The following is a 20,569-nucleotide window of genomic DNA, read 5'->3' as shown; positions in this document are numbered from 1 at the left end:
ATCTCAGTGATAACCAATTTGTTCTGGGTTGTACTTTCACCAATTACTCAAAGATCTAAACATATTTGATATGCTTCAATACATTGAAGTTATCCTTATTGATATTCATATTGTCCTGTCTTTGGTCAGTGAACTTCTCAAGTTGGCTCCAGAGTCCTTTGGTGATAAGAGTATTGGGTAGCTTTCTTTCTATTTGTTACAACAAAATATACCTATTAATCTTATATATTTGTGTCTCAGAATTAGAATAAGGAGACAGAATTGGAAAACTGGGAAGGCCAAGATACTTGTAATTTATAAGGCAAGTTACCACAGGGCAAAGAACTGCCTAGCAGGAGAGTTTAAAAGTCTGCAGAGAGGCCCCCACCTTGAGTCTTCAGTTGAATACTGATTAGTGCATGAGTGTAAGGCTCAGAAAAGATCTGCTGGAAAGGAGTAGGTAGAACAATTCTCATAGCACACAGAGGTTTGAAAATAATTCACAATCCCAACAGAGTGGAGAAACCGTGTAATACGCAGGGTCAGGAAGAGTACTAGAAAGGTATTGCTTCAGTATTGGGGCCAAACTAGCACTACACTATAAAGATTAGCCTAGCTAGCCTAACAAAGCTTAGAAGCAAGCCTTGAAAATTCTAAACTGTCTTCAAACACTACAACTACATCCCAGAAAAAAAAGGCTCAAGAAATTTAAAAGAATATAATAATAACCCATCATAAACTCAAAATGGCTGGCATCCAAATAAAAATTTATGAAGCATGCCAGGATCTAGAAAACATGATGCAAAATGAAGAGAAAATGAAGTCAATAGAAACAGTCTCAGAAATGACACAGATGATAGAATTAGACATGAATAGTAAATATTATTAAAAAGACTCCATATGTTGTAGAAGGTAAATGAAAGCATGAACATGTTGAGGAAAAACAAGGAGGACCTAAAAAGTACAAGGAGAATTTCTAGATGTGAAAAATAAAATGTCTAAGATGAAAACTACCAAAAGATTTGATATCACAGAAGAAAAGATCAATGAACTTGAAGATAAAGTAATAGAAACTGCTCAATATGAAAAGGGCAAAAAGTGAGCAGAACATCAGGGAACTGTGATACAACTTCAAAAAGACAAGTATATGTGTAGTAAGAGTCCCAGAATGGGGAGAGTGGACAGAAAATATATTTGGAGAAGTAGTTATCCTAAGTTTTCCAGATTTGATGAAAACTCTAAACCCCATAAAGTAATAGAATATATGGGTATTTTAGAGGTTCAGGGAACTCAAAGAAGAAGCACAAAGAAAACTATACAAAATCATATCATATTTCAATTGCTTATAACTAGAACGTTATAGAGAAAACCTTAAAAGCAACCAGAGGGTAAGGGAGGCATTGACGTTAAATACAGAGGAGCAAATATAAAAATGACAGCAGTTGATTTCCTTAGAAACAGTACAAGCCAGAACACAGTTACTTGCAGCACTGAAGGAAAAAAATTCTCAGCCTAGATTTTTATATGCAGTAGAAATATCTCTTCAAAAACAAAGGCAATGAAAAGACTTGAACACACAGAAAAACTTCAAAAATTCATCTCTTGCAAACTTTCACCACAAGACATGTTAAAAGTTCTTTGTGCAGAAGCTAGATGATATGAGATGGAAATTTGGATCTACTCAAAGGAATTAGGGACTCCAGCATTATCTTCATACCAAAATGAGACAAAGAGATTATAAGAAAACTATACACTAATGAACAGAGGTGTAGTAAAAAACTTAGTAATATTAATATACATAATTAATAAATCTTAAAAGTTTAAATAATACTGCTACTGCTATAGATGTAAGATCTAAGTTCGAAATTGACTTGTTCTAAAGTAAACTGAGTGAAATTTCTGGCTGTATTTCCATAAGCTCATGCTATTTTATCATTCTCTTGTTTCATGTAAAAATGTGTATTTTATTATTATTATTATTATTATTTTTTTGTAGATAATTATTTTTTATTGAAGGGTAGTTGACACACAGTATTACATTACATTAGTTTCAGGTGTACAACATAGTGATTCAACATTTATATACATGACAATTCTAGGTACCAGCTATCACCCTACCAAGCTGTTACAATATCTTGACTATATTCCTTATGCTATACATTACATCCCGGTTACTTATTTATTTTACCATTGGAAGTCTGTACTTTTTTTTTTTTTTTTGTGAGGGCATCTCTCATATTTATTGATCAAATGGTTGTTAACAACAATAAAATTCCGTATAGGGGAGTCAATGCTCAATGCACAATCATTAATCCACCCCAAGCCTAATTTTCGTCAGTCTCCAATCTTCTGAGGCATAACAAACAAGTTCTTACATGGAGAACAAATTCTTACATAGTGAATAAGTTACATAGTGAACAGTACAAGGGCAGTCATCACAGAAACTTTCGGTTTTGCTCATGCATTATGAACTATAAACAGTCAGTTCAAATATGAATACTCATTTGATTTTTATACTTGATTTATATGTGGATACCACATTTCTCTCTTTATTATTATTATTTTTAATAAAATGCTGAAGTGGTAGATAGATACAAGATAAAGGTAGAAAACATAGTTTAGTGTTGTAAGGGAGCAAATGTAGATGATCAGGTGTGTACCTGTAGACTATGTGTTAATCCAAGCTAGACCAGGGCAATAAAACATCCACGTATGCAGAAGATTTCTCTCAGAACGGGGGGGTGAGGTTCTAAGCCTCACCTCTGTTGATCCCCAATTTCTCACCCGATGACCCCCCTGCGACTGTGCCTGTCTTAGGTTGTTCCTCCCTTGAGGAATCTTACCCGTCTCTGGCTAACCAGTCATCTTCCGGGGCCATACAGGGAAATGTAAAGTTGGTAAGTGAGAGAGAAGCCTTATTGTTTGAAATGGTTAGCTTTTTATTTCTTTGCATATTTATGCCCTGTAGCTTCTATGCCCAGCATTTGTCTTGAGGTACCTTTACCACTTGGAAGAATTATGATACTCGGTAAATTTGATATGAGGCACGAATTCTATTTAAGGGTTGTAATTAGGAAGGAAGAAGAAAAGCTATAGAAGTAGCAGGCGGCAGAAAACATGGGAAGATTGATTATTTCTTTGACATATCTTCTTGTAGAGTAACTTCAGCATGTATAGGTTTTAAGCTACTACTTAAATTGCACACACACATTAACATAATAGGAGTATAGTTACATAACCAAAGCATATCTGTAATTACCAGCCATCTCTAGTGAAACCAAGAAAACCAGTTAGGCACCTTAGGCATTTGTGAGAACTTATCTATGATATGGTGGATATTGTCCAACTGAACTTGAACAGTCTGAGAGAAATCAGACAAATTAAAACAACCCATTCCTGGGAAATGTTCACATCCCTTATGTTCTTTTAACAGTAAATAGTCTGTAGTTGTAAGATTTTGGAGCGCTACAATTTGCACTTCTCCTAATTCTTGGTTGAGTTCCAACAGTATAGATCCAGTCAAATTTGTTGTTTTACTGTATGCACAGGCCAGCTTAGGTATCTCCTTCATTCCCATGGCAAGTCCAGGAGCTGGTGGGATGAGTGCATCTACAGCTGTAGCAGTGCGTGGATCTTTGTTGGGGTTTTTTGATGATCATCTTCTGGCATGAGTCTTCCAGAGAGTGCTGATGTTGGAAGTTCTTTTTCATATCGTATCTTAGTTCATTTTCTGGGTAGCCCAATTAGGCTTTGATCCTCTGTATAAACACAAACAGACCCTTTGCCTACACTTTTATATGCCCTTTATACCCTTCTGTAAAACTCAGTGTATTTTATGCTTAATCCAGGTTTTGCCAAATGTAAAATTTTAGATATCCAAGAAATTATTATATGTATTATTCTTCTAGTAAGAGTTAAAAATTTAAGGCCTTCACAAAACACTATGCTTATTTGCCCCCCATCCCAGTATTTATGTTCTATTCAATGTTACTGAGGCTATTAATATTATTCCAGTCAAATTAATTTTTATTACACTAGTAAAAATGTAATAAATGGCATTACGATAGTCAATTTAGAACATTCCCCAAATGATAAAAGTGCTACTTGGTACAGAGTTAACTATTCATTAGGTCACTTGAGGGTATTTTGGGGTGATTTGGATTTGTGAAGGAAGGAGTGGAAACCATTCATCTTTGCCCTTAAGCTTTTGTTGCTATAGTACTTCTATAAGTGACAAACTCTTCTCTTACATAGTTATATCAAAACGATAGATTTTGAGTGTACTTGAGTGGTAGTATTCCTAATTTTTCTACAGATATTTTCTGCATATGATATTTCAATCTATGTAAAATTATAATTCTTCAGTAGATATTTTATTAACTGTCAGTATTCTTTTTATAGTACTCAATGTGTTGACAAAAATGAAATACAGTATTACTGATATTTTAAGACAGTAATTTAGTATTTATGAACCTCTTTATTTTAATGGTTGCATTTTATCATATGTCTAAAATCATTTATCAGTGATTTTTGTAGTTTGGTTTCATGTTGGTTTTTCCCAGTAGACAGAGAAGCACAGGTAATAAAATACGAAGAAATAATAGTTTGCGCATTGCGACCTCTGTGAGTATATTTGTATGTCTAGGTTGTCAGAAGTGGTTTTTAAAAGAATATTGAAATAATAAGATATGTTTGTAACATGACATTGGAAGCAATGACGGCTTTAAAAAATTATTTTTTTCACTACAGTTAACATTGACTTCAGCTTGGGAAAGATGAAAAAGTTTAATATGAAAATTAATTACAATGCCTACTATGAATAGCTTAGTGTTCAAATTTTTGTTTTTAAAAATGGCATTCTTTACCTGTCTTCCATAGGCTATCCACTCTGTTGCTTGGCATCATGAAGGAAAACAGTTTATTTGCAGTCATTCAGATGGCACCTTGACTATATGGAATGTGAGGTCTCCTGCTAAGCCTATACAGACAATCACTCCACATGGTAAGAATGTGTCCCTTTGAAACACTACTTAAATTGTAGTGTACAGTAAAACATTTTGAGTTGTGAGTTTGCATTTGGATTTGTTTGTATTTTAGGATAAGGATGGAATGATAAGGAAAGGGTTTTCTTTCATTCTGAGAGAATTAATAATAATTACACTTATACAAATAGTATGTAACAACCAGCTAATAAAATATCAAATTAACTGTATTTACAGATGAAACTGCAACTTTGAACTTTGGGAAATGACTATTACATTATCTTCTGAGTATTGTTTTTCTGGTAGTCCAAAAAGTAAATAATATTGTGAGTGATACAGGACTTACTTTAAGCTTTTGTCATCTTAAAGTTATCAACTGCAAGTTTGCTAATGTATATGCAAACAGTGTGTTGAAACCCTTGGAACTCTGTAGTATGAAGATAAAGTTTTATATATTAAAGTATTGTGTCCAGGGTCCCCAAGATCACTTGAGGTTGATGATTCATTAAGAAGACTCACAGGACCCAGCAAAATGATGCAAATAAAATCAGTAAAGAAAAAGGTCACATGGAGTCAAGTCTGCAGAAAGAAAGGCTCAAGCTTCCAAGAGTCCTCTCCCTGTGGAGACACACAGGTCATGCGTAATTCCTCTAGCAATGAGTTATTACCACATGTGTGAAATGTTGCCTACCAGGGAGGCTCACATGGGTGCAGGAATCCAGAGTTTTTATTGGTGTTAGCCCATAGGCACCCTCTGCTTTACCACATACCAGAATTTCAGACTGAGAGGGAAAGCAGGAATTCATCATAAACCATATTGTTTGTACAAGAGCCTAGGCACAATCTGCCACCCTTTCAGTATGGGAAATGGTGGAAACTGTCCCAAAAGCTAAGTTACCAGACGTTGACCAGAGCTGAACCTTGCAAGCTGACCTTCCTAGGAATAGCAGATCTCAAGCCTGCTATGTTAAGTCATCAACAAGTAGTATTTACAAAACCTACAAGACGATTTTATTAGGGTGTTTATGAACAGATTATGAAGCACTTCTTTGAGTTTTGGATGGCCTAGGAATTTGCGTTTCTTTATTAATCTGCATTTTACACTCCACCTTAAGAGATTCTTCACCAGCAAAATTTAAGGAAATTAAAGGAACTGTTCTTTAAATTGATAGTATATTGAAGAGTATTCTTATAGCTATTACTCATATGATAGTAGGTTCTAATTTTTCTTAACGTATTTTCATTCTTCCTTCTATTAGTGCCTAGATCTCTAACCTTGGTACTCCTGAGAATGCACAAAATTTTTAGGATCTTCCAAGCCCACAGGAACCTAGGAATCCAGAAAGTGAAAAAAAATAGACGACTAATTTAAAAACCTTTCATTTCAAATCCAGAAGAAAATGAAACTAGTATTGAAGATGGTAGAAATATGTAATACTGGTTTTGCAATATTAAGTTTATCTAAGTTTTAGTATCGAAGATGGTAGAAATATGTAATACTGGTTTTTCAGTATTAAGTTTATCTAAATTTTTATCTTTTTTTGTAAGAATAGCACAAAGAGTTTTTTTTCTTTTGAACCGTTTGAGAGTCAGTTTTTGGCATACTGCCCAGTTACCCCCAAAAATATTCCACTATCTGTTTCTTAGAAACAAGGACATTTTCCTGTATACCCAAGTTTTGTCTTTTATCAAAGTGTCTATGTGCAGATTAGATTTAGTTGTCATGTTATTTCACTATCAAACTGGAATAGTTTTGGTCTTTTTCTGGACTTTTGTAACTGATAAATTTTGAAGATTATAGGTCAGTTATTTTATAAAATAGGCCTGAATTTGTTTTTTGTCTAATGTCTTGTCATTAGATTCAGGCTGCACAATTCCAGTAGCAATCAGGATCAGCAAAAGGATCAATGTGGTCTTTTTGCCTCTTCTTGAGTTGTACTTGTGTTTGGTTTGTCCTATATGGGCAATGTCTCATACTTTGATCCCTTGATTAAGCTTCCATCTGTTAGGTCTCTCCATTATGAGGTAATTTTTTTCCTTTGAAATGAATAAGTATTTTTTATTTGCATTTGTAATCAGTAAGTATTTTGATGATTTTCTGTGGTTGTCATGTTCACCAGAATCAGATGATTCTCAAAGGAAAAGGAGATGTTAGATGGTCAAAATCAATAGGTGTCTATTATAGGAAATGGTATTTTAGAATTTAGTTTCTGGAGCTTATTCATCAGTACAGCAATCCACTTTTCAAGGAATAAACCAAGATTGGGAAACTTATTCTGTTAAGGGTCACCAAAGGAAAAATAAAAATTCACATAAGTAAGTCAACTTAATAAAATATTTTAAGGATGTGACACACAAAATTTTCTCTTAATCTACTTTTAAGAATCATAAAACATAGGACATTCAATAAATAATAAGGCTGTACTGTAGTGGGTTTTTTTTGTCTTCTTTTTTTATTATCAAGGTATTATTGATATACACTCTTATGAGGGTTTCACATGAAAAAACAATGTGGTTACTACATTCACCCATGTTATCGAGTCCCCCCCATACCCCATTGCAGTCATTATCCATCAGTGTAGTAAGATGTACTGCAGTTTTTTTATATATAGTTCATTACAAAGTTTTCCCCGGTTTATACATTTAAAGGAAAAGGATGTCATGCAGCAAGAAAAAGGATGCAGGTAAGCATTATGAGAGCATCCCAGATGCAAGCTTCCTCAGGCACTTATGTGTGTATACGAGGATTGTGCTGAGTCTCTGGCTCCAGCCACCAAGGTCTAGCTCTGAGAATCTCAAAGAGAAACTCTCAGTATGGCCCTTTTTAATAATCAAGCCAGTCTTGGCAAACCAGGTTGGATAGTTGCCAACCATCCCTAAAACTACTACACTGGGAATTACCAGGGGAATTAGGAAATTTTGGACTTAAAACAAGCACATCATAAATCCCATTGCCCTTGGCCGAGGGTCAAAAGAATAAAAAATCCACTCCAACTGTACGTCAACTCTTTCTCCATCCTCATTAATGAAAGAACTCCATCTCTAGACTGATATATCAAGTGTGATTCTCTAGTTTGAATCATTTTATTTTGTAGAATATTCCTCTTCAGTAGAAATAAATTGCAAGCTGCATATGTGATTTTAAATTTACTAGTAACCATGCAAATAACAATTAAAAAGTAAAATTAATTTTAATAATACATATTAATCCAAAATATGCAAAATGTTATCATTTCAATATGTAATCAACATACAAAATTAAGATATTTCACATTTTTTTCTACTCTCTGAAATGTAGTGTGTATATTGGACTGGCCACATCTCAGGTACTCAGTAGCAATGTGTGAGCGGTGGCTACCATAAAGATAGACAGCTCTAGACTGAGAACATAGCTGCTGTGTAACAATTGTCAGTTAGAAAAATGTATTCTGCCTTCTAAATGGCAAAATTAAAAACCTACAAAACACTTGCTTTTATCAATGATGCTTGCTTATTTTTTAATGTAGCTTCATTCATTTATTCATTCAACAGACATTTATTGAGAACCTCCTATGTACCAAAGGTTAAATACTAGAAATATACTGTCCTTGAAGAACTCATAGTCCAGTGAATGAAAATGGTCTATAAACTGATAACTAAAATACATATGATAAATACTAATAGTGGCATGTATAATATGGTATGGAAATAGAAATAATGAGTATGTTTTGGGATAAAGAGTTTAGGAAAATTTCACAAACTCAGGTTCTATGAGCTTGATCTTAAAGGATGAATGGGGTGTTAGGAGATAGAGTAGAGCACTGTTATTTTTTTAGTCAGAAGGTGCAAAGACAATCCAAAGCAGGATATTCTTGGAAAACTGCTAATAGTTTAATATGGCCAAAGTTTAAAATCCTATAAGCGTAGCAGGAAATGAAGATAGAAATCATATACTGAGGCAAGAATATGCCTTATAGTATGCTGAAGAGTTTAGATTTTGTGGTGGGTGGAGTTCTAGTAAATAATTTTACAATAAGAAACATAAATCTTATATTTTGGAAATACCACTTTCATGGTAGTGCACCAGGTGAGCTGGGGGCAGAAGAGGGTGGCCAGTTAGGAAGCTGTTGTAAACAATGAAGATTTCAATTGTGTCAGCAAAAAGGGAGAAAGGGACGTACAGGAATACAGTGAGGAATTAGATTCAACAGAACTTAGACCAACTCACTGTGGCTGAGTGGTTTACAGGAATGGGAAGCAGGGCGAAGTAAGGGACAAGAAGAAGTCAGATGTGACATGGAGGTTTAAGTCAAGTTTTATAATTAACCAGATCTTTTCAATGACTTACCAAAGCAGTTCACAGGAAAAAAGCAGATTTTTGCTTCTCAGGTGCAATAGCGAGTAAGAAGTAAGATGACACCTAGTGGTGAAATTCACTGATGCACTAAACGTCCTTTAATTTGTATGTGCTTTGTTAAAATCTTAGCTAAAGCCTTATTACTTGCTTTGATTTAGAAAATGGTCTAGGATTTCAGATGAATAAATTAATCTTTCTGGAACATAAGCAATAATAGGTAAAAAATTTTTTAAAATATGAGTTGAAAAAAATGATCAGAGTATGCAAATCAAAAGGAGTCTCTAATTTCCAAGTAAGATTTAATGAAGAATGATCACTATAAAAACTACATTTTTGATTTACAGACATAATGAAACTACTCTGGTTGCATTGTTGCAGGGAGTGGAAAAAAAGTACTTATAAAGAAATGAAAGTTAGGCTGACTTTAAACCTTATTATAAGTTTAAATGCTAGGCGCAATAAAGCATTATCAAAAGACTATTGAGCAAGACGAAACTTTTAAGAATTTTGTACCTAGCCAGTTTTTATACAGCAGTGCATCTGTAATCCCAGATTGCATCATCCTGACAGTCCCATCAGAACTTTGAAGAGTAGAAGGATAAAGGCCTAATGCTGCCCTTCTTTAGAGCAAATATTTAAATTCTTTTCTGAAAGATCATGTATTTCTGAATAGATTCAAACAGACATTGAAATTATTTGTTCTTTGTACAGTATGAGGATTACTTTTCAGATTTGTGTTTCCTTTTTCCCATACTGTTCTTGTTCCTTAATTCTCTCCCACTTCAACAAACCAGTATTCTCCCCAGCAGTCTTGCAGTCCCTTGGTCTGGCATTCTGCTGACCTCTATCACTAGTCACTTCTTGGTTCTTATAAATTGGGATGCCAGAGGTTCAAGATTTCACTGCATCATCATTTCATATAAAGAGGGGAAGATATGACCAGTAGGATCTTATGGCAGGATTAGATGGCCTAATACCAGTTGAGAGGTGTGCATTTATAAAAGTATAATGTAATAAAGGTGACATTTAATATCAGTAGGGAAAACTGGTGGTTCAATAAATAGTGCTGACATGCTTATATCACAACTCATCAACTGTACACTTTAAATATGTGCACTTTATTGTCTGGCCATTATAACTCAATAGAACTGTAAAAACAGTGCTTAAATTATTAGAGAAAAATACCTTCCCTATACCAAAATATACTTCATAAAATAATTAAATGTAATAAATGAAACTATAAAGCAATTCTAAGAAACTGCAAACAAAAAGCAATGATTTTTGTGTGGGGAAGAACTTCCCAATAAGCATGAAATCAAAAAGGGGAATGATAAAAAACATTGATAGGTTTTTTTTCATACACAGACACACATACATACATCATTACATCTAAATGGGGTCATATCATACCAATCCCTCTCTGTCCACCTTCTCCCACACTAGCATCCCAATCCCCTTTCCTACCCCACCAGGTAAGGTAGTCAAAAATCTTATAGGTGTTCTTCCAAAATATGTATTTCAGAAATCATATGTATGAGATTTTTGGTCATTTGTTTTACATAAAATAGAATTTACATTAGTCTTTTATTGCATCTTGCTTTTTTAAATCCCTCCATGTTATCTGGCATAGCTCTAATTCCTTCATTGTAATGATGGTATAATAGCCAATTGTTTGTTTCATGGCTTTTCACAATATATTCAGCCATTCCAAATTTCATGGGCATTTCACTTTATTTTCAGCTCTTGATAACTATAAATTATGCTGTCATTACCATAATGTATATATCCAAAAGGAATTGGTCCTTTAGTTTCTATGGAATAAATGTTTAGGTGTAGAATTGCTTACTCAAAATTTAAGAGTTCTGGGTGACTCCATTTTTAATAAATGTTCTCAAATTGCTTTCTAAAAAGGCTATATCCTTCTCATTTCTATTAAGCCATATATGAATACCTCTTTTCCAGTGTTCCAGCCAGCAGTAGTAGGTATTATAGCTCATTTTACTCTCTGACATTTTACTTCTTTTTTTTTTTTTATTGTATTTGTGCACGATGTCAAAGTTGGCCACAGATGATAGGCTGGGGCCTTCTCCTTCCCCAGGTCTTTTGTGGGTATGCACACAGTCTTGAATGAGTATGCAGCCTTCAAGATAGCCAGTATGTCTAGTTCTGCAGGATTTTGTTTTAAATTCCTGCCAGGACTCTTATTTTTCTGAACTAAAAACACAGCCTTATGCAGCTACTATATTGCCAACAGATTGCTATTATTTCTTTGATGCCCTGGAGGTAGGGCCTTTTGTCTCCCTGAACCCATATCTGTGTCAAATGTAATTGCCACAACACCTTGGGAAGAGGGTTTTCCAGAGAACTGCAAGTTGGGACAAAATATTCATTGTGCACTAGGGTAGCTGGTTTTAATGGAGCTGCAAAAAAGCTTCAGCCTTCTCTATTGGCTGATACTATTGCCATTTCTTGGCTACTGAGCCCCTGAGCTGGAGAATGAGGGTGTTGGGAATAGCCTTCCAACAAAATGTCCTAGTTGTTCCCACCCTATCCTCCACCCCACCACTCTGCTCTACCGAGGTTTGGTTGTTTATTTTGGAGAAAAAATGTCCTGCTCATTTTTGGCTGTAGTTAATTTACAGAATTCTGATGTAGTTAACTTTAGTTGTTTTGCTAGTATTTCAGTTTTGGTGGGGGACCAAGTCCAAAGAGGCTCTCATTCTGTCATTCTGGAAATTGTTCTCCTTTCCTAGTTTCCGTAACCATTCACAACTATTGAGTCTACCATGTGAACTTTAAGGTCCTTTGTCCAAATCTAAGAAAACTGGATTTGGAATTCTGATTATATTAAATTTGTAAGTTAATTTTGGAAAAATTGGCATTTTAAGGTTTCTTAACTGGAAACATTAAGACTGATAGATTTATGCTGATGAAAGTACAGCATAGAGAGTATAGTCAATAATTGTGTATTATTATTCTGTGTTGACAGATACAACTATTCTAGGTGGGGGTGAGCATTTAAAAAAATAAAAGAAACAAAACTGATAGACTTGATTATTTAAATGTATACTTATGTGCAGTTTTTAAAAATTTCCAAGAATTCAGTCACAACACAGGGAAAATACTTGCAGCATATGGTGGATACAATGTTAATGACATTTGAATATTAAATTTATTTTTAAATATAAAGAAGATAACATAAAAGCATGGGTAAAGGGCATAAGTAAGGTGCTTTTTCAAGAAGAAATACAAAGAAAGAAAGCCTAAGAATATTCACAGTTAGGAATTAAAACAACGTAAATTAAAATGAGATACTCTTTACACTTATCAAATTGGTGGAAAAACAACATTGCTTGGGAATGGTGGTAAGATACTCCCATATGCTGCTGATGTACATATTGGTACAGTAAGTATAAATTGGTACAGCCTTTCTGGAATACAGTTCTATCCAGATATCCCTTTTCTAGGAATTAATCCTAAGGAAAAATCATTAATTTATTCATTCATTAAATAATTAACTGAGTGTCCACTTGATGCCAGACAATGTTTGTCACCAAGGATACATCAACAGAAAACATATACTTAAAAACCTCTGCTTTCATGGAATTTACATTCTTGTTTGTGAGGCAAACAACAAACAAAATAAATGGTATACTGAAGTAAGCTAGGTAGATATTATGAGGGAAAAAGGCTGGGAAAGAGGATAGTATGGGGTACAGGCATATATTTGGGATCTCCAAGAATAATTTAATATTGAGAATTATTAATCTCTAAGAAATCTTCCTATTCTTCTGAGTTGTTTCTACAGTGAACATCTAGAAATAGATAACAGAAATCAACATTTTTTAAGTAATCAAAATTGGCAATATGAGTTTCTAAGCATTTAATAGGTGTTTATTTTTGCAGGGCTTTAGACATTACAGTGGATGGATTTTATTTTAGAAGAGTAAACATAAATGAATTTATTAGTATAAGGTTTAATTTTGCATCCTGTCACACTTTGGTGAAAATATTATTTAGATTTGTTTTTCTCAGATCCAGCTATTTTAAAAGTTGTATTTCACTCAGCAAATTGAAATTTTATTTTACTTATCCTCAATTAAGAACATTGGGAAGATTATCAGTTTCTCTTAGTAGAATTTTATTGCATGAATGTTGTTAATAAATTATTCAGATTATTTACTTTTAAGCACTGAATTTCAAATGGTAAATTGCTTGATCATTTTAATAAATAAAATATTGTATTAAATACTTTCATAATCACTTTAAAATGTTTCAAGGTGAATTTCATTATATTTCACTTTCATTTTATAAATTATCAGTGTAAGAATTTAGAGCAACTTAGAATTTTAGAATTTAATGCAGGAAAATGTGTTTTAGGAAAACAGTTAAAGGATGGGAAGAAGCCCGAACCATGCAAACCTATCCTCAAGGTGGAATTCAAAACGACTAGATCTGGGTAAGATTTCACGTCATTGCCAATAATCACAGTGTAATTATCACTGAAGACTATATTGTCATTATGTTTGAAAGCTTATTTTAGAATGGTCTAGCCCAGTCTTAAATTTTATGCATTCTTTATTTAACATAATAACTAAAATTGGTAAATGCAGGAGACATAATTCTTTGTGTTCTCTGTCTTTAGTAGTTTTACAGTATATGGAACATTTGAATTATTTTTATTGTCAAATTTCATACATTGTTAGATTAGTCTTCAGTAACAATAGTATTTATTCACTAGTGAAAATTGTAGAATAAGCAATAAAGAAAAAAAGATTTGAAATTTAACCTGTTTATATTATATATGTTAATTATGAAAGTTCTATGTATTCTTCAAAAATTAAATCTCATCATAAGAATACTGGGGAAATACAAAAATAAATACAGTTTAGTGTTAATGGACGTTTATCAGTTGTATTTGAAGACCTTGATTGCCACCATATGAATTTGGTATGAGAATTGTATGTTTTTTTACATTTTTATATAATACATAAACTTTTTTTGTCAAAGTTACATTTAAAAATATAATAAAACAATTGTATGTCTCTTTGAAAATCCCACATCTCTTTAACCTTTAAAAAAGCCCTTTGTATTCTAGGTCCACAGGGGATAAGCATGTAGTTTTATTTACTATAGCTATACAAGAAAGTGAATTATATAGTATATGTAGTACGCTGGTTCTCAAATTATGGTGCCTGGGCCAGCATCATTAGTTGAGGATTTGTTAGAAATGCAAATTCCTGGAATCCACACCAGATATCCTGAATCAGAAGTCTGTGGGTGGAGCCGAGTAATCTGTGTTTTAACTATACCTACAGGAGATTCTATGCACACTGAAGTTTAGTATCACTGGTATACTTTTTTGTATTTCAGCTTATTGCTACTAGTTATTATTACTGGCCTTCTTCCCTTTTTAATTTCTTCTCCTAATTTAGTTTAACTTAGCCTTATTCTCATTTGAAAACAGACAGTAGACTGAATGAAGAATAAGATTGCTATCATTTTTCCTTCATCCCCTTTTGCCTTCCTTTGGGATCCAGAAGACAGTGTGTGCAGACATCTAACAACTGTTTAGTTGACTGTGGCATCCTTCACTGTGTGACCTTTGGCACAGTTATTTGACTGTGCTTCAGTTTTCTCATTTATGACTTAAATGTGATAATAAATCAAAAAGTTGTTGCGATGAATTAGGTGAGATAATCATGTATTCAAAACATTTCACACAGTGCCTGGTACATAATAAACCTTCTGTAAGTGGTTGCCCTTATATTTATTAGGAAACCTACCACTAACTGATTTTTATTTGCTGTATTTGTCCAAAGGAATGTAGGAAAAGCACAGCAGCAAAAAAACAGGGTGGGGTGAAGGGAGGACAAAAATAAAAACAAAAACAAAAACCTGTGTTTATGTTCCATTATATGGAATTGAAACCAGAAACAGATAGCACTATGGAACTGTTCTTTACATGGCTGGTTCTTAATAAAAAGCTAGAAGTGAAATGCTGTCAATTCTGTTGGAGTTGTTTCTTTGCAAAACTAACGTGACCGTGTGTGAAGTGCTGTGGCAAATGGTGCTTGAACAAAGTGGTTCAAAGTGTGAACTCTGGAGGCAGACCACCTGGGTCTCAATCCTGCCTCAACTGTTCATTCATTGTGTGATATTGGGCAAATCAGCTAAGCTTTCTGTACTTATTTCTTCATCTGTAAGATGGGAATAATACTAGTATTTACTTCATAGAGTTGTTAAGCAGATTAAACAAATACATGTAAAGCTCTTGGAATAGAATCTTTAACCAGTTGTCTCAGGTAGGTTTCCTAATAAAATAGTAATTAATTATTATGTCAGTTGTCTCAAAACAGCATCTGATAACCTGACACACATCTAAAATGCAGATATTCTCTGATTTTGCTTTCACAAAGCAGATGTACAATGAGCAAAGTTAACTAGACTTTACAATAACAAGGCTTTATCATAATTCACTACTGTTCTTCGCTAGGTTGAGAATCATCTTACTCTGAGAAGGAAACACTGATTCGATAAAGAGATTTTTTTTTTTTAGGTATCAGATAATGGTAATCTGTTAAGGGGTTGTGAAAATAATTTTTTGTTTATGACTATTACTGTATTATGCAGTAAAATGTACTTCTTACGATGAGTCATGATCAATGCATATGAAAACCTCTGCTTTAGGATTTTGGATTGTCAGACTTAGGTTCAAATCCCAGTTCTGCCACTTACTGAGTGTATTATCTTAGGCAGGTTGTTTAACTTTACTGCACCTTTGTCCTTACCTCAGTGAAATAGGGATAGCAATACCCTTCCTAAAATTTTTGTGAAGAACTGAAAGAAATAATACACTGTGCTTGGCACATGGTAGGTGTTTCATAAACTCTAGTTGCTGTTCTCCTCTACTTCAGTCCTTTTTATTTCAATAGTAGCATAAGAAGTTGTAGGCAGGGCCGAATTTTCAATAGGAAGCAGCTCTGGATAGGTTCATGTTTTCAAACAAGTACTCAGTTGAACTCCTTAAGATTTTTACACTACAGACCATTAAAAGTTAGTTTCTTATGAGAAACAGATTGCCATTCAAAGAATCACTGGTTGGGGGTAGGGGGCAGAAAGCATCGCTGTTAGGGAACCTTAAAGCAACTACTGTGCTTAACTACGGCAGTTTAGTCAACATTTGGAGAACCACAACTAAGAAATTTACCTACTCCCTTTCATCATAACATGTTCTGTGGCAGACCTTTGGTGGATAGGGCCCGAGATGAAATACTTTTGGGTCTCTGCTGCATCTACTCAACTCTGCCATTGTAGCAGGTAGCCATAGACAAATCATAAATGCATGAAATCAGTTATGTTCCAATAACAGTTTATTTATGGACACTGAAATTTGAATTTAATGTAATTTTCATGTGTCATAAAATACTCGTGTATTTTTTTCAACTCTTTAAAAATGTAAAAACCATTCTTAGTTTGTAGAATTTACAGAAACAGTAGGCCATAGTTTGCTAACCCTTGATACTCACACATATGCACACATATGATATATTTTAATTTATCTTTAAGGAAAAGTTGTTGGGCTTTTGTGGTTGTTTGCCTGACCCCCTCTCTGCTGTAGTACCAGAATTTGTTTTCAAGCAGTTGAGTAGGTAAGCTGATTCCTTAAAATTTAATTTTATATGTGGACTAAAAGCTCTAGATAGAGTACCTAGATAAGAATATAAAAAATGCAGACTACAGTAATAGTTCAGGGTACATTTGTGATATTCTGGTTCTGAAAATATCTAGAAGTCTATTTCAAGAGTATTCACAAACTTAGCTATCACTGAGTTTCTCCCACTGCTACCAGGGCTGTGTTTTCCATCCTAACTCTCCAGGGCCCAAGAACAAACTCCCTCGTGCACAGATTGTGGTTCCCCAGTGCACAGGTTTCTTATGTTTTTGTTTTCCTTCTCAACTATAAATTGTTCTTAAATAACTGTATCTGTTAACATTCTTGCTGTGCTTAGTGGGAGCCAGACACTATTGAAAGTGCTTTATGCATATTAATTTATTTAATGTTAACAATACTGTGAGGCAGGTGTGATTATTACCATTGTCTTACAGATGAAAAAACTGAAGCAGAGAGGTTGAGTGACTTACCCAAAGTAACACAGTTCATAATTGGAGGAGTCCAAATTTGATTAAGTTTGTACTCTTAACCACACTGTACTTCTTTTTGAATGAAGCATACTCTCTGTTCACATTCACCACCAATTCCCAAGATCATACTCATACTTGAAGATCTCCCAGCAACAATTGTTCTGCTAAACTGCAGATGAAGAAACTCAGCTTCAGTTCATTTGCAAATACATTGATCATTGACAACAATGTTCATTTTGATAGGCATCATAGGTTTGCTAATACTCTTTACATCAATAAGTATGCTTGTATTGTCTTTTATCATGCCTGAAGCCCCTGCTTTTCTCTGTCCTCCATTATTTGCTTACTGTATGCCAGGTGATCTCTGCAGTTTGGATGCATTATCTTTCATAGTTCTCATAAGGGCACTATGAAATGGGCACTTTCATCATCTCCATTTAGAGCTATAGATAGGAGTCAGAGAGAGCTTAAGTTAACTTGCCCTATGAAGTAACAGCTGGAATTTGAGCCCAGGTTGACTCCAAAGCTGGAGCTCTTACTCAGTACACTGGACTCTCACAGATAGCATGGCTTAGGATCACGTACAATCATCCTGATTCACAGGTCACTTACTTTGCCAAGAACTGGATTCTCTTTTAAATTTGCTAGTTTATCAGATCATCTTCTTAAATTTAACATTAAATCATACTCGGTGTGAGTAACCACACTAACATGAACTGAGAGATCTATTGGTGCCCCTAACCAGGCTGGATAACTAAATGCAAGTAACCCTAGGTACTCAGATAACTTCATAGATCACTTCAGGTTACAAATTTAATCCTAATTTGATGAGGTCCAGGTTTAGGTTTTGTGGCATCCCTTTGTGGTCATGGCACTTGGGTTTACACTGTTTAGGAAAAATCCACAGGTAGATTTACATTTAATTGCACCTAATGAGAGAAGGTCTCTTATGAGTCCTTGGACTCTTCACATTTCAGATGCCTCATCAGATAACTTTCCCTGTTTTTATACTACTTTTACCATGTTGTTCAGAAAGTTTCAATCTTAAATTGGCTAATTCTCACTTTATCTCTATTTTAAGAGATATTCTTATTATCCACCTCAGGTTTTACCTGTATTATCTTCTCTCAAAACTAGAAGATTTCCTTCTAGTCTTATTCTCCAAACATCATACCTAGAATAAGTTGCCATTCACTTTCTTAAGTTTAAGCTAACATTTGACTTGCATTGCCTTAACACTACTGTGGTATAATCCCCACAGCTAGAAAAGGAAGACTACCAGATTGATAGCTCTGTTTTATGAAGAATGATATGTCACTTAGTAGTTATATAAGTATGTGCTTCAGATTGGGTTTTGTCTGTGGCCTAGGATCCCAAGCTTTGACCTATGCTTTACTTCATTACTGCTAAATTGAAACTGATAGCAAATCCTTTTTTAAAAAATTTTGTTATCATTAATCTACAATTACATGAAGAACATAATGTTTACTAGACTCTCCCCTACCCCAAGTCCCCCCAACAAACCCCATTACAGTCACTGTCCATCAGCATAGTAAGATGTTGTAGAATCACTACTTGTCTTCTCTGTGTTGCAAAGCCCTCCCCTTTCCCCCACCTCCCACATTATACATGCTAATCATAATACCCCCTTTCTTCTTCCCCACCCTTATCCCTCCCTACCCTCCCATTCTCCCCAGTCTCTTTCCCTTTGGTAACTGTTAGTCCATTCATGGATTCTGTGATTCTGCTGCTGTTTTGTTCCTTCAGTTTTTCTTTTGTTCTTATACTCCACAGATGAGTGAAATCATTTGGTATTTGTCTTTCTCTGCTTGGCTTATTTCACTGAACATAATACCCTCTAGCACTATCCATGTTGTTGCAAATGGTAAGATTTGTTTTCTTCTTATGGCTGAATAATATTCCATTGTGTATATGTACCACATCTTCTTTATCCATTCATCTACTGATGGACACTTAGGTTGCTTCCATTTCTTGGCTATTGTAAATACTGCTGCGATAAACATAGGGATGGATCTGTCTTTTTCAAACTGGACTGCTGCATCCTTAGAGTAAATTCCTAGAAGTGGAATTCCTGGGTCAAATGGTAAGTCTATTTTGAGCATTTTGAGGAACCTCCATATTGCTTTCCACAATGGTTGAACTAATTTACATTCCCACCAGCAGTGTAGGAGGGTTCCCCTTTCTCCACAACCTCGCCAACATTTGTTGTTGTTTGTCTTTTGGATGGTAGCCATCCTTACTGGTGTGAGGTGATATCTCATTGTGGTTCATTTGCATTTCTCTAATAACTAGCTATGTGGAGCATTATTTCATGTGTCTGTTGGCCATCTGAATTTCTTCTTTGGAGAACTGTTCAGCTCCTCTGCCCATTTTTTAATTGGATTATTTGCTTTTTGTTTGTTGAGGTGCGTGAGCTCTTCATATATTTTGGATATCAACCCTTTATCGGATCCGTCATTTATGAATATACTCTCCCATACTGTAGGGTACCTTTTTGTTCTATTGATGGTGTCCTCTGCTATAAAGAAGCTTTTCAGCTTGATATAGTCCCACTTGTTCATTTTTGCTTTTGTTTTCCTTGACCAGGGAGATGTTTTCATGACTTACATTCAGGTCTTTGATCCATTTTGAATTTACTTTTGTGTATGGGGTTAGACAGTAATCAGGTTTCATTCTCTTACATGTAGCTGCCCAGTTTTGCCAGCACCATCTGTTGAAGAGACTGTCATTTCGCCATTGTATGTCCATGGCTCCTTTATTGAATATTAATTGATCATAAATGTTTGGGTTAATGTCTGGAGTCTCTAATCTGTTCCACTGGTCTGTGGCTCTGTTCTTGTGCCAGTACCAAATTGTCTTGATTACTATGGCTTTGTAGTAGAGCTTGAAGTTGGGGAGTGAGATCCCCGCCACTTTATTCTTCCTTCTCAGGATTGCTTTGGCTATTCGGGGTCTTTGGTGTTTCCATATGAATTTTTGAACTATTTGTTCCAGTTTGTTGAAGAATGTTGTTGGTAATTTGATAGGGATTGTATTTTATTCTTTTTGATGCAATTGTAAATGGAATTATTTTCCTGATTTCTCTTTCTATTGGCTCATTGTTAGT

At 34.6% G+C, this 20,569-nt stretch overlaps 1 protein-coding gene across 6 annotated transcripts in view; it reads left to right on the top strand.

The window, feature by feature from the left end:
- STXBP5 (syntaxin binding protein 5) overlaps window positions 1-20,569 on the top strand; it is a 176,759-nt gene that overhangs the window by 75,694 nt on the left and 80,496 nt on the right. For all 6 annotated transcript variants that reach the window (XM_036906916.2, XM_036906914.2, XM_036906912.2 and 3 more), the window contains exons 8-9: window positions 4,858-4,981; window positions 13,678-13,756. In XM_036906916.2, the coding sequence (XP_036762811.1) occupies window positions 4,858-4,981; window positions 13,678-13,756 (203 nt within the window). The remainder of the gene's footprint in view (window positions 1-4,857; window positions 4,982-13,677; window positions 13,757-20,569) is intronic.

The sequence above is a fragment of the Manis pentadactyla genome, chromosome 12 (genome assembly GCF_030020395.1).
Source record: "Manis pentadactyla isolate mManPen7 chromosome 12, mManPen7.hap1, whole genome shotgun sequence".
Classification (NCBI taxonomy): Eukaryota; Metazoa; Chordata; class Mammalia; order Pholidota; family Manidae; genus Manis; species Manis pentadactyla.
This window is presented reverse-complemented; position numbering and strand designations above follow the sequence as displayed.